The 14436-nt window shown below is 39.6% G+C and overlaps 2 protein-coding genes across 2 annotated transcripts; both read right to left on the reverse strand.

Moving 5' to 3' along the window:
• Positions 1–1025: 1025 nt before the first annotated feature.
• Positions 1026–7130, reverse strand: LOC308115068 (cell adhesion molecule CEACAM2-like). Its single transcript, XM_080472419.1, has 6 exons — positions 6706–7130; positions 6299–6607; positions 4331–4612; positions 3445–3711; positions 3282–3371; positions 1026–1225 (listed from the first exon to the last, which is right to left on the reverse strand). Exons 1-6 carry the CDS (start codon positions 6755–6757, stop codon positions 1200–1202), a joined length of 1026 nt encoding a protein of 341 aa, XP_080328545.1. The 5' UTR covers positions 6758–7130; the 3' UTR covers positions 1026–1199.
• A 4378-nt stretch (positions 7131–11508) lies between these two features.
• On the reverse strand, positions 11509–14234 carry LOC308115069 (basement membrane proteoglycan-like). The gene is made up of 5 exons (XM_080472420.1): positions 14166–14234; positions 12596–12853; positions 12180–12467; positions 11837–12112; positions 11509–11735 (listed from the first exon to the last, which is right to left on the reverse strand). The coding sequence occupies exons 1-5, from the start codon at positions 14218–14220 to the stop codon at positions 11644–11646; spliced, it is 969 nt and encodes a 322-aa protein (XP_080328546.1). The 5' UTR covers positions 14221–14234; the 3' UTR covers positions 11509–11643.
• Positions 14235–14436: the final 202 nt, after the last annotated feature.

Here is a 14436-nt window from a genome sequence, read left to right on the forward strand (position 1 = left end):
GCCATACAGAACACTGATGTAAGAATTTCATTCTCTTCCTTTAACATCTTAACTGACACGTGTCATTGAATGTTTTTTTTGTTTTTTTTTACTTTTTTATGTGTGTGTCCACACGGAAGGATTATTACAGGAAAGGAGTTTCTGTTTCTCAGCTATATGGACTTTGTCTGTCTCCTTCTGTGTTTACTGTAAGCAAAGACCCACAGCAAAATCTCTTGTGAACACATGACATGACTAATTTTTATTATTTTCTCAAAACTTCCATGAGCGAAGCACAACAACCTTTAGGCAAATTAATCAAATCAAACAACTGTCAGTGTTGTCTAATTCTGAGTATCAGATGATGAGCTGAAAGCAACCAAACCCAAACGAAGTGGTACATCTTGGTGTGATGCTAAACTGATATTGTTTTGTGAAACAAAGAAGGCACTCAGTGGTAGTCAGGTGCAAATAACAGGCGTGTGGACCCAAAGTGAAAGAAATCATTCTGATGATCAGATTTTGTTTTAAAACCAAAATGTGTTTCTAAATGTTTCTGGTTTGGTTGAAATTTTTCATTATTTTTATTCTCAACTTATTGGTCTCTCCTCTGGTTTCCTGCCATTTTTATTTGCTTTCATCACATCTTGTATCTTGACTGTTCAAGACAGCATTAAAATGATCAATAAATACATGAATATTCTGTCATTTTCATACATCAACCAATGTATCTTCTTTAATATTGATGTCAGTAACATAAAATAGAATCTCATATGATGGGTTCTGTGCAGCATATGAAAAGCCAAGGACCCCATGATAAAATGAGAATTTTTGTATTTGTTGTGCATTTTTGAGTTTTTCTACTTAATTATATGCTTGAGCAGTTTTGGTTGTGAAGTATTTTCTGCAACATATTTTCACACATTTTTCATATATTTCACATATTTTCTGCAACTTTCTTTTTTTTATTCTATTCACACAGGTTTCCTTCTTTGATTCTTGAACATGCGGCTTACAAAGTCAAGAATTACACATCACGTTTGTTTATACACACGATTTTATTGCTTTAATCAATAATCAAAAAACACCGACATAGACACAGAAAGCACAAGTTGATTATTAACTTTCAAACATTGAGTGCAGCCTTTGCTTTTTCATATACACAGAATCATACACGATGTTTGACAGTTTGAAGTCGACTGTAATCTTCCGTCACTGAATCAGAGGCTGAAAGGGCCGCTCATGTCTGTGGAAGAGAAGCAGGTGTTCAGTTATCCCTCATGTTAATGACTCAGGCTGTCAAGCTGTCCGTTGTTCCATTGCTGTCAAATATTTCCCTCATTCTTCTCTTTGTCTTCTGGCAAACTTTTAACAAATTTCAATGTTTGTACTGGATTTTACTGTGCGATTATTCATAGGGCTGCCAACCTTTGACACTTTTAACTAAGTGGGACAGGGTTGCATGTGTATATGTGAATGTGGCATGCACGATTTAACTGCCCTGCCCAAGACAGTCTACTATTTTTTCCAAGTATGTGAGTTAGATAACCAAGAAGAAACACCTCTTGCCAAGACAATCTGCTATTGAGGGGAAAAAATCACCAAAAGTATGAATAATCATGAAGTGAGATGATTGAACATGGAAATGAATGAAAAAAATATTCAAGAAGTACTGTAACATTTCCCTACATGCCTGAACTTTTTTGTAATGTTTGAAGAGAAATTATGACATATAACTTTTTCGTACATGACATAGAAGTAGAAGTAATATTTATCAGAAATAAGACATATTGATGTAGAATTTGAGCTGCACACAGTGGTGTCGTTGTGATTATCCTCACAGTTCAATTTGAGCTCTGTTGGGCCTGAAGAGTAAAATAATACTTATGAAACTTTTAGATAAAGACAAAGACAAATGTTTGCTGCATCCAAAAATGCTACCAATGACTTTATTTACTTCAAATCCGCTCTACAAAAGTGTAATAGCCTCCAGACTGACGTGGCAAAATCTGTTGATACTGAACAAACATGGTTTCTGCAGCCCTCAGCTTGCATGTTTTTACATATCCATCCTTACAGTATGACTTTGATGCAAATGCTGTTTCAGTCATGCTGCCTCACAGAACTTTTGACTCGGGCCACAATGTAAAATAATGTCTCACTAAAACAACATGATCCCTTGTGAACAAATTAGTAGCATCCATGACATGTATTGAAAACTTTAAGTGAATGTTTTCATTGAAATTTTGATTATGCAGTGTTATCATGTGACTTGGATTGAACTGTTGGGTCTAGTGTTTGAAACTCCGGATTTAGATTCTAATGTCTGACAGTGCCTGAGGGTTGGCAGCCCTGTGGTCACAGCTGCATGTGCCATGTGAGTGCTTTCTCCATGACACATCCCATTGCTTTATCCAAACGACCAGGTGCATTCACTGACTTCATTAGAAGTGGCATCATTAAAGCTGAGAGGACACAATACATGGTCAATTGGCTGTAAGGCAACGCAAGTGTTTGTCCTTGCTTGCTTTGTAGTCTTGTGGTTTCTATTTTGTGGGATCAGGTGTATTTGTTTTCAGCTTTTGTATGTTTGTTCATTCATTCCATGACACTTTTGTTTCATTTGAAAAGTTATTTATTGTGTACTGTTTTTTACTTTTACAAGGTTTGTTATTCATTGGTCCATATTTATTTAATCATATTATCCATTGTTTTGTTTTTTCTATTAAACTTTAATAGTTGCAACATACATGTAAATAATGGGGGTATTAAAAGTTTTGGTTTGGCAAATTTTAAATGGTCATTTAGTTGTTCCCAGCAAACTATGGGCGAGGGCAGTGCACAACCTGGACAGGTCGCCAGCAAAACACAGAGACAGAGAACTACACCCTCACATTCACACCCAGGGGCCATTTATGTTCACCAATTATGTTTCTGGGATGGTATGAGGAAATCCATCCACACATTAGGAGAAGAAAAGATATTATCTCTGTGAAGTGAGTGCGCAGGGTTGAACCCACAACTCTGAGATTGAATACTTCTGACTAAGCTCGTCGGGCTCCCTTGTCCTTGCGCTCCGCTACCCTGGAAAGGACAGACAGTAGAAAAGAGGTGGATGGATGGATAATGATATTCTTTAATCTGAACCTGGTTGAATGGACAAATGTTTTGATCAGTTAATTCTAAATTGTTTAACTTTTTAAAAGCAGCTCTTTATGGGTAGAAGAAATCCATTTATAGGTTAATATCAACTGAAAGTAGAAATATCTTTGAGACACTATTGATAAAATGTATTGACTTGCCTGGAAAAGATGAGATGAGTCCAGCCAACAACAGAAGAAGAAGAAGAAACACATTCGCAGCTTGTTGTTCAGATCCTGACAAAGGAGACTCTGCACAGAAAATCAAACTAAAGATCGGAACAGTTTAAGAATTAGAACATTGTCACTGCAGTGACACACTCACTTGTTATGTCGATGTTCGTGGTGAAGTTGTTAAACATGTTAGTGTGATTATTGAAGGCCAGACATGAATACGGCCCACTTTGTTCCTCAGTGGCGTGCAGCAGATGCAGCAGTGAGCCCGTGACGTTGAGCGTCTCTCCTCTGAAAGCCCAGTGAAGCTGAGCCGCTGGGCTGGACTGTGCTGAACAGAGCATGGTCAGATTAGATCCCACTACAAAGGAAGTGGTGTTAAGTCCATTCACGGTGAGGACCATGTTGTCTGGGCCATCTGAGGAAGACAGAGAAAGAAGACCAGGTAAAACAGCCTCAGAATTTCACATCCATCAATTCTTCTTCTACTACAGGAGGCTGGAGACGATCAAGCTGATGCCCTGCACGTGTTCAGATTTTTCAGGAAACTTGAAGAAAACCCAACATTCAATGAGAATGACAACATTCAATGAGAATAGAGGTCAGTGACAATATGATGAAACCTCTTTCCTCTGTTGTTGATTGCAAAAACTACCATGTGTTGTAAATCCCCCGAGTTGGGCTACTTGTTGTGTAGTGGCTAGAAGGATCCTCCTAGACAGATGATATTTGGTTCTTATCATTTATTTCAATGACTCCACTTTGAAACTACAATAGCCTCCTATGACTTTTGGGAGCCTCCCTAATAGGGCCCTATGCTTACTGCTGTGAAACATGAGGACACATTAAGCGTACCCTTTCATCAGGTCATAAAAAGAAAAAGAAAAAAAATTTAAGATTTGCAATGCTATTTAAGAGTCGTCACATTATTCTGTCCATCTCGAAATGACCAAATGTCATGCTAAATGACATATACAATAAAAATCTTCTGGAAGTACCATGTCACTATTTTATTATATCAGCATTGCAGTACTCACAGGTGATGGTGAAGTTTACTGCATCACTGCTGCTGTTGCTGACTGGATTGGACACATGACACCTGAATGGTCCCTGGTCATAGCGGGTCACGTTGACAATGGTGAGAGTGGAGTTTCCATCGCTGAGCTGAATTCTGTCACTGGCTTTGACCTCAGAGCTGCCGTTCAGCCAGAGGAAAGTGGCAGAAGATCCGGAGGAGATGGAGCAGGTCATGACTGCTGAGCCGTTGAACTCCATCAGGTGGGTCTCGTTCACAGTGAGCGTCACGTTTGAAACAGGTTCTGTCAATGCAAGTGGACAAGAACAAAAAACAAACAAATATGAAAAATATAATGAGAACATCCAATACACACACAAAATGCATGAGAAGGTATTTGAACCTGCTCTTGTCATTTACAACAATTACAACTTTCTTTATGAAGTTCAAAATGCTCCACATTAACTGACTATGTAAAACATGAGTACATTTAATATATATTTATTGGGGTTATTGTGAGTTGCTTTTAGCCCAACTGCTTCTGAAATAATTGTTTCATACTCACATTCACACCTTTGGGCAATATAAGGTCACCAATTGACCTCAAATGCATGTTTATAGAAACCGAAGTAACTAGAGGAACCCCACCACCCCCACCCTCATGTTTGCACATGGGGGTGGGGGCCCCCGGCCGGTATTTAAACTCGGACCTTTGCGCTGTGATGCGTCACTGTGCAGCCCTGAACTTTAAGTGTATATACAATTACATGTGTGGTGATTGGAAGTATTCCAACTTCAAGCTTAACTTAATCAACATTATTCAACTTAAGAATGCCTTTCACGTTTTTGCCAAACTCATTAATAATATTAACAATGTCATTCAGTCTCATTCACCTTATTTCTTTGTTATTTATCTTATTGTCGTTCCCATTGACTTAGTCAGGACAGCATGTAATTTGTTTACAACAGAATATCTAACCCACCATTACAAAAGTAACAAATGTAGGAAGTATTAACAGACAGAAATGGAGAAGACCAGCATCTGTGTAAAAGGGCAGTGAAACCAAAACAAGCGCAGACTGTGAGGACTGGCGAGCTGTGAAGCGAGGAAAGATTATGTCACGAGGAAAGAACACGAATCCCTTACATGTTTTATAAATGCTGTTTAGGGAAGATGGTTTTTCAACAGGAACCTGTTCCAGGGAAAAGGGTAGTGTAAACACTACATCAGCACATTATCTCCTCTCTTCATTTCTCTGCACACGATTACAAAACACTGAACAGCCACAAGACACTGGAGGCATTCGTCACGTCTTTTAATCTGCGAAAACTTCGGTTTACTTTTTATTTACTTGATTTTAAAATGCCTTTAAATGACAAAATGTATGTTTATGCGCTATGTAAAAAAAAAAAAAAAAAAAAAAAAGTTAGTTTGTTGTCACCGCCGATGCACATCATTCAACCCAATACATACATTTTAGCTGAAGCTGAGTTGAGCTGGTTTGAGACTTCCAAGTTAAAAATAAAAAAAAACAAATCCTTGAAGAATTGATGTTTTTTGTTTTCTTTTGGGATTTTAGCATAAAGTGGAGGATGTCACATGTATGCGTATGTGTTGCTGCGATACATTAGCTGAGCAATGTGTGAGCCAGTTTAATCACTGACACACTTGATATGTTAAAAAAATCGAATATCATTAAATTAGCTCTTGCAACTGTACATCTTTGCTCATTCAAAGCATATTTAATTGCATTGTTGCTGATATGTGCTATACAAATAAAGTCATATAGGATGAATAAGGGCTCAGGTCTGTGCGACAGCAATTTCTGTCGGAGACAAGTTTTTCATCAAGGCCAACTTGACAGTGCTATATAATATCTGCTACAAAGTAAAGTGTAACTTTTATAGTGTTTTTATTATTTATTTTTTTTTTACAATAAAAGACCACTTTTGGACCACATCTATGAGTTCTTGTATATTTAAGTCTCACCCAGAACAGTGATGGAGGTGCTGGTACTGAGTTGGGGGTCACTGCTTTGCACCACGTACACTCCTGAGTCGGCCACGGTGACAGAGGTCAGCCTCAGGGCTCCAGTGAGAACATCGACCGACGCTCTTCCAGTGTAATTGGGAAACAATGCCTGCTGCGCCCCGAGCCAGGTGAGGATGAGGGATTCTCCCACTGCCCACCTTCCACTTTTCAGGTTTTGAGCAGGAGACAGGGACAGGGTCAATGTTTCTCCGGTCGGGACGGGATTCATTGAGGGCTCGATCTCCACACCACCACAAGTCAGAAACCCTGACAGAGAGAAAAATTATATCAGTTACGAAAATAAAACCCAAATACTTTCTATTTCAGACAAGAATACATCACAATCAATACATTGGAGGCCCTACCTCGTATTAAAAGCAGGAGTATGGTTGCTGGAGTTCCCTTGCTTTTCTTCATTTTGTCTCAGTGGTCTGAACCTCCTCTTGTTGTTTTTTCCTCTAATATACTGTCGGTCCCCAATGTTTGCTCTGCCACCTCCAGAAGCAGAGCCACCGGTCTTATCTGCAGGTGTTATCTGCTAATTATTTGGTATTGACTTTGGTCAAACTTAGGTGACTGCGTGTTTGATTAGAGGTGAAGTTCTGTTAATGATCCATCAACTACATGACAAATTATGACAGATGGTATGTGAGGAATGACCGAGGGAAGGGTTGCAGATGGCTGTATTGAGATTCTTTTTAGTTCAGTATAACAGATTTCGTGTCAAGTTGATGCTCTTTCCTGCCACATAAGTGTCCCAACTATTCCTGTACTAAGAACAGCTTACAGTATGTCATGAAAGGATTCTCTTCACTCCACCCCTACTCTTCAAAGTTTCGGTGAACACACCTGACATATGACACCAGTGGCAGACCTGGCTGGTTGCTCATGAAGAATGGTCTTTGTGCACATGATGGCGCCCCCCCCCAACTCACCCCGGGCGCTCAGGGATGACAGTGTTCCTTGCAAACATGACTGAGTGGCATGCCCTCTCCAGCTAATGACTGTATAATTCATTATTTAATCATGTTTAGCATGTATGGTCGCTACTGTATGAGCCCCGCAGCTCGTTAACATGTCTAAAGGCGGGCTTACGTGATGCACCTGAACGCATCACTCAAAGCGGTCAGCTAGAAGCCCGTTTTAACTTTTCAACTGCACAGCTTTTTTGTTTCCAGAAATGTTGGTCTGTGCAGACAGGGGGTGGAGTCACACGGCCGTGTCTGAGCCGGTGCACAGTGTGGCCCTGTTGAGTTTGGGACCTGAGTGATGCAGGCCCCCACCCCTTTGCAAAAATCAGTGACAATAGTCCCAATCGTTTGTGCTGTGTTAGTGCTGGTTTGTGCCAGAAAAAAAACATTGTTTTTGCTGCTTTAGTTTTTAAGGTATAACAAATTTATTACACAGCGATGACGTCACTCAGCCCCCATATTCTAAAAATCGAACCAAAAAGGTCTCAATGGTTCGTGCTGCATTACTGCTGGTTTGTGCTGAAAGAATTATGGTTTGTGCTGCTATGGTTTTTAAGATATTACAATTTCTATTCCCATGTATCTGGGCCAGACTGTTTCTGTTTTAATGGTTTTCCTGTTTCAAGACCGTGTGCGTCCATGTGTAGTAGGCTGAAGAATGCCATATCTTAAGTTTTGTGAGGAAATAAACACTTCCTCTATTTTCAATTTTTTTTTAATATTATTGTTGATGTGTCTTTTGTTTTGGGGATAAGATCCATCCCGAACAGCAGATGGCGTTTGAAGCGCACTGTGTAGAATAGAGGGACAACAAGCAGAAATAAACCAGCCGTGGCCAAACGTTAGACTGGCCACAGATAGTTTATTTCTGAAGCTGCGCCTGCTTGTTGTCCCTCTATTCTACACTGTGCGCTTTAAACGATTAGTTTTTCAATGTTACATGTCCAGAAAACAAACAACCCCACCTCTCACAGCACCACTCAGCAAACACCTGTGGCATTATTCCAGTGGTGCTGGTACAAAGTCCAACCTTCGATCACACCTGCGTTATGAATGCAACTCACTCAAGATGTGGCTGGTTGTGAAGTATGGGGGTCGCAACATTAAAGGGCCAGTACTTCATTTTTCTGGTTAGTCTAATACAACATAAAGATCACCTCAACATGTGATGTCACAAATGATCAATCTCCTATTTGAAGTGTGATCATTGACCAAGTTTTTATTCACCTGAATCTGAAAACTTGAGAACTTGATTACATTGCATCACTGGATAAAAAGCGGTATGAGTTTGACGATTAAATTAAAAGTTTAGTTTAACACCCATTCTCGTGAAGAAAACCTGACATCAAGTGTTCATTTCATCTCTATACAGTAGACCAGGATGAAATCAACACTTGGTGAAGAATTGTCATGAGTTGGATATGATGTTTTGAATATCCCACATGCAAACCTCTGTGGGACTCCTGCAGTGAGCAAGATGTCATTGCAATAGATCTTTCTGCAGGACTGGCCTGTGTGATCAAAACAACCGCGGTAAGCTGCTGCTCCATGCCCTCGTGTTGTGGTTTCATGTGAAACCCTGATCAGAGGAAACACCGTCCTACGAAAGCGCAGAGTCATCCTGAGTGGGCCCAAATCTGTCCTATAATAATCTTGGTTTATCTGTGTCCTTGTCAGATTCCACTTGTGTGTGTGTGTCAGACAATGAGGGGGAAAAACACAGTGATACAAAAAAGTGAGACAACGACAAACAACAAAGTAAAAGTGTATTTGTTGTGTTGGTTTCCAGATATTCTACTGTTCAAACAACAGGAGTCAGATTAAAAGGGCACGAGCTGGTTCTTACAAGGTAACTTCATAGAAAAGCCTTGAGCAACCTGTAATGACTCCCATACACCAGTGGGTGGCGCCAGAGCAAATAAATTCGGTCTGTCAGGAACCCAACTTCTTTTATTATTATTATACCTTTGTACACTGGTAACGACTTGCTATGTTTATATGACTGCTGGATGTTGGATCACACATATTTATTTCCTGACAAGTTCTTTCCAATGTTTTATATTATTTGGTTTGTAACTAGGTTGCACCTTCGCATTTCTGTTTTTTTTATGACTTTATTTGTATTTATTATTTTCATTGCTGAAGTATATCCTTCAGTACAATGTCAACCCATCCACCTTTTATACCTCTTTATCTTGTTTGTTGTTGGCACACCTTGGACATGGATGACACACAACCACACACTCACCACACAGTCACATTTACCACACCTTATTTTGCATCTCTTTCTCTCTCTCTCTCTCTCTCTCTCTCTCTCTCTCTCTCTCTCTCTCTCTCTCTCTCTCTCTCTCTCGCTTGTGTGTGTGTGAGTTTACTCCAGGTGCTCTGGTTTTCTCCCACAGTCCAAAAACATGCATGTGAGGTCATTTAGAGACCTTAAATTGAGACAAATGAAAATGATCAATAATATTTATATGAAACAGAATTTATTAAAAAACAAACTTTACACACTTTAAAACTGTGAATAAAGTTCCTTCCAAGTATTTTTTATCTACTTAAATCCTCCAGTTTCACGTAATCTAGACAAAACCAAAATGCTGATACAAAATAAAACCTGAGATGTAACAGCCATAGGGGAGGAAACAGTGACAGGGGCTGGGAAGTTTCATTGACTCAGACACGGCCGCCACACCCAGAAAACCTCAGTATCCAAGAGTCTCTTATCTGCCATATTTGTTCAGTTTCAGAGACGTAAGAGAGATATCATTGAGTCATTCATCACCTGTGTGTGGTGTTAGTGAGTCAGTGTCAACACAAGTTATTTTTAACTTTACTTCAGAGGATAATTAAAGCGTAAAAACCAAAAACATTGATTCTGAACTGGAATGCACTGTATTTTTCAGTGTGGCTGATTTGGGATGCCAAATACCAATATGGGAAAAGCACAAAGTAACGCTGATACAATGAAAAGGATGAGTGTGTGAGAGAGAATGTGAGGTTTTATAGCATTTCATTCTCTTAATTGTTTATCAGATCCAGATTCTTAATTGCTTGCTTTAATGTGTTTATTTTATTTCTTTGTAAACCATTGTGAATTGTCTGATTTGTGGTCTATAAATACGTTTTCCCTGCCTTTCCAGAACAAAATATGGGCGAATCAATCAACTATAAAAATTAATTGTTGAAAAATGATCACATCCAACTATTATTTTTGCCAAGACATTAATATTTTGTTGTTTGTTGTGAAAAATCCAAAGTCCCAATCAATTGTAAAGTAACCGTAGCCAAAGAGTTATGCTGCAGACGATAAACAGGCCCGTGATCAAAGATGAACTGACTAGACTGGAGGAGAAAACACATCTTCACACACCGGGACGACGAAGAGCAACAAGACACCTGAGGGGGGAGCCTGTTTTGATATACCAACTTACATAAAACTATACCACATTTTAATCAACGAATCAACGAATGTTTTAGATTTTCTTTAATAAAAACACAAACACATGATTTAGCAAATATCGTCACAATTGATGAAGACTTGCTGAGAGCATACCGTGGCACCATTTTGAAATACATAAAATAAAATCACACTTGTTCTAAACTTTAAAAGTGACCCGAGGACAACCGCAGGGTTAAAACAAGTAAAAAGACAGTTTGTAGAATATGAAGAGGAGAAAGTACAAATATTGTCATATTTCATGTTTTGTTCTTTTTGAGGCTCCTTCACCTTCCCTTTCTTGTGGCTGATTGTTGCCCTGATGTGCTTCACCTGTGTCTGAGTGTGTGATTGTCTTCACCTGGCTGATTGAGTATATATATCGGGCGCCTTCTGCGTGTTCTGGTTGTTGGCTCATCTGTGCTACTATGTGTGTGTGTATGTGTGTAGTTCTCTAGTGCAACAGTCTGTGTTCCTGTTTTCTGCTTTCCACTGCCTCAGTAATGATTTTCTGTGATATTGAGGACTTTATTTTGGACATTTAGAGTTTTGTGTTTTTTGGAGTGGAATAAAAATGAGCTTCTGTTTCACCTTGAGGGTGGACCTTCTTTGAGCAACAAACGCAAGAAATATTTGTGTTTGAGTGAATCAAGTAGAAGTACAGAGACAGAAAGATAAACTTCCAGTAATACTATGCTAGTAAAAGTGTGTCCCCTACCATGAAGACACAATGAAAGGAAAGCATCCGACTTTATATTTTTCACAATGAAAACAAGCGAACAAGGGAAGTTTTATTCAAGTTTTTTTTTCTTTCTTGGAGACAAAATATTTCTTTACCAAAACAATGATCAGGGCAAAAATGCTCTCTGAAACATGAAGGGTAACAAAGTAAATATCTATAAATATAAAACAGACCAAATTCCCATGAAAAGAAGCAGTTCAAGAAGTCCATTGAGCTGCACAGGCTGGGATCCAGACAAAGGAATACCTAAAGGGAGAAGATGTTAAAACCAGTTACTATAGGCCATTATGAAGTTTACACACAGCTGAACAGTCTTGTGGATCTGCACTCTTAAATACAGTCGGTACCTTTGACTTCCGTCATCTTGGTGGCTTCAGCAGAGCGTCCAGCAGCTACATTTTCTGCCACGCAGGTGAAGTTTTGGAAAGTCCCAGGTATAGACGGAGTCCATTTGAGCTTGTTTGAATGGACGGAGAAGTAAGTTCCCACAGGGAATCCCCCTCTGAACGTCCACCGGACTGCACAGTCCACGTTCAATGTGCAGCTGGTCAGACACGTAAACTCACTCGGTCGTCCTTCAAACACGACGTCAGGACCACTGACGCTGACGTTCCAGGGATCAACTGCAAAAGAAAACCACTTTACAGAAGTGCTTATAGTCTTCTTCATTCTACATTCTGATATACCTACAGCTGAGTTGATAAACTGAGCTGAAGACATTCGTCTGTAATGTGGGCAGGTCGCTTCCACACTGGTAGAAACCAGCGTCCGAGAGCTTCAGTGAGTCAAACCGAAGTGTGAGGTTGTTCTGCAGGAGATGCACATTTTCACCAAGGGTCATTTTCTTTCCATCTTTGTACCAGACCAGTCGAGCTGGGCCCTGGGGGTCACCAGATACAGCATCGTAGCAGAGAAGATTGAAGGACTGGTTGAGGGAAGGGAGAGTTTCCGGAGGATTGTTTCGTACAGACATTGGATCTGTGAAGGAAAGAAGTACAACTCAAAGTAATCAATCTAGTCTGCAAATGAATGATAAAGAGTTGAAGTAAGTAAATAAGTAACTACATTACACTGGAGGGATGCAGAGCTTAACTTGCTTCACTTACTCCTAATTTGTATGATGGTGGTGGTGCTGGTGGAGGTCTCTGTGTCTGGACTGAAGACAATGCACTGCAGAGTTACTGTGTCATCCAGCCCATCTGGAGTCCAGGTCAGTGAGCTCCCGTTGACCGTACGGCCCCTAAAAGACCAGCTGTAGATGCACTTTGGAAAACAAGATGAAGAACAAGTGAACGTGGTGCTGAAACCGGCCTTCACCACGCCAGTCCAGGAAATCTGCATGGTGGTCCCCAAGGCTGGTGCACCTGAGGGGGGAGGGAGACTCATTGTGACTGGATGAGACGTTAGTGTCTGTGAGGACAAAGGGAAGCTGTTTTCAAAGAAGCACAAATGAGGAAAGCCTTTTGTTTTTGACAAAGTGTGGCATGAGCTTTCTCTGGACAGTCGCAGGACAAACCTGCAGGTCCAGGGGATTCCTTTTCCCAGGGGATTTTAGACTTTTAGTTTCTGAGAAGGAATCATGATCAAACATGAATTATTTGAAACCATATTGGAAGAGTTTTAAATGAAGAAGCATTAAATAGTAGTTTTGCTCTTTCTCCCGCGGTGTGAAAACCTGACGTCTTGTTGAGTCAGTTTACATTCAAACACAGTATAATTACATTTAACTAACTTTTTTATTTAAAAACCAGCCAAGTTAGTTGTGTTAAATAGTTGTGAATGATTTCATCTTTTTTTTTTTTTTTTACACCAGTGTTGTAATGGTTTGTACTTGTATCTTAAGGTGAGGATGTTCTTAACTTAAGCAGTAATTGCAGCTCAATAATGTGATCCCTCCAGTGAACACTGAACCATGTGTTTTCTGGCTGTGTGAGGAGATGGCCTCTGAGTACACAGCTGTTTTTGTTTCACACCGAGTCCTGTTTGATTATGCAGCGCTTATGTTCAGGTGGAGTTTGTTCCTTCTCTCTTTCAGGGCGCTGCTTGTGTTGTAAAGGTTATTTCTGCACAGAGGGAATTTTTTAGAACAAAGCACTGAATGGTGAAAAATGAGAATGTTGCAATGCAAAAATTGTGATGTAACATGAAAAAAAAAAAACTATACGTGATCTGCTTTATATGAAATTTGCCGTTTGCATCAAACATTTCGTTAAAAAAAAATGTGCAGTGGAGTACAAATCTACAAGCAGTTGCATACGTATGTCCAGGCAAACAACTGTAGGGAAATATTGATAGCTAACCAACCATAATCATCTTTAGTACATCACACTACACACCAGGTAACTATTCATCCATTCTATGTTTTATGGCTTTGTTGAAGTTGTGCCAGGCAGGAGCCAATACCAGATTATAATGGGAACAAGGCAGTGTACACCTCGGAACAGGACAAAAACAGGAAGACAGCTACATTCACACCTACTACAATCAATTTAATGTCACCATTTCAACTAATACTCATGTGTTTCAACTGAGAGAGAAAATCTGAGTAACCAGAGGAAATCCACAGAGAGACCCACAAACCTTCTTTCAATGTGACCAGTGTTAACCTATTTCTATATGTAGCATTAATATGTGTCGTTTAGAATCAGAATAGGTTGAAAAAGGAAGTTTCCTTACCCATAAGAGCCACCAGCAGTAAAACACAGTAAAGATTTATTTTGATGGATATCATTTTAATTCCTTGAAAGATTTTACTCTGTTTGTTTCATCTCTTTTTATACTGCACTTTAGAGGCAGGCCCACGTTCATCACCAGTGTCTTACTGAATATGAGAATTTACATGATGAAGCAATCGCTGTTACTCACAGTCACAGCAATGGAAATTACAACAAGATAATTTTCTGATTTTTGCAACTGGATTTGTCAGACCTCTAAAGAGAAGTGTGTT

The sequence above is a fragment of the Lipophrys pholis genome, assembly GCF_963383615.2.
Source record: "Lipophrys pholis genome assembly, chromosome: 9".
Classification (NCBI taxonomy): Eukaryota; Metazoa; Chordata; class Actinopteri; order Blenniiformes; family Blenniidae; genus Lipophrys; species Lipophrys pholis.

Coding starts and splice junctions, on each gene's coding strand:
- LOC308115068 (XM_080472419.1), bottom strand. CDS start 6,757: ATGAAGAAAAGCAAGGGAACTCCAGCAACCATACTCCTGCTTTTAATA. Junction 4,613..6,298: donor CACCTCCATCACTGTTCTGG/GTGAGACTTAAA, acceptor TTGCATTGACAG/AACCTGTTTCAAACGTGACG. Junction 1,226..3,281: donor ACTCATCTCATCTTTTCCAG/GCAAGTCAATAC, acceptor TCTCTTCCACAG/ACATGAGCGGCCCTTTCAGC.
- LOC308115069 (XM_080472420.1), bottom strand. CDS start 14,220: ATGATATCCATCAAAATAAATCTTTACTGTGTTTTACTGCTGGTGGCT. Junction 12,468..12,595: donor CACCATCATACAAATTAGGA/GTAAGTGAAGCA, acceptor TTTCCTTCACAG/ATCCAATGTCTGTACGAAAC. Junction 12,113..12,179: donor CTCAGTTTATCAACTCAGCT/GTAGGTATATCA, acceptor TTTCTTTTGCAG/TTGATCCCTGGAACGTCAGC.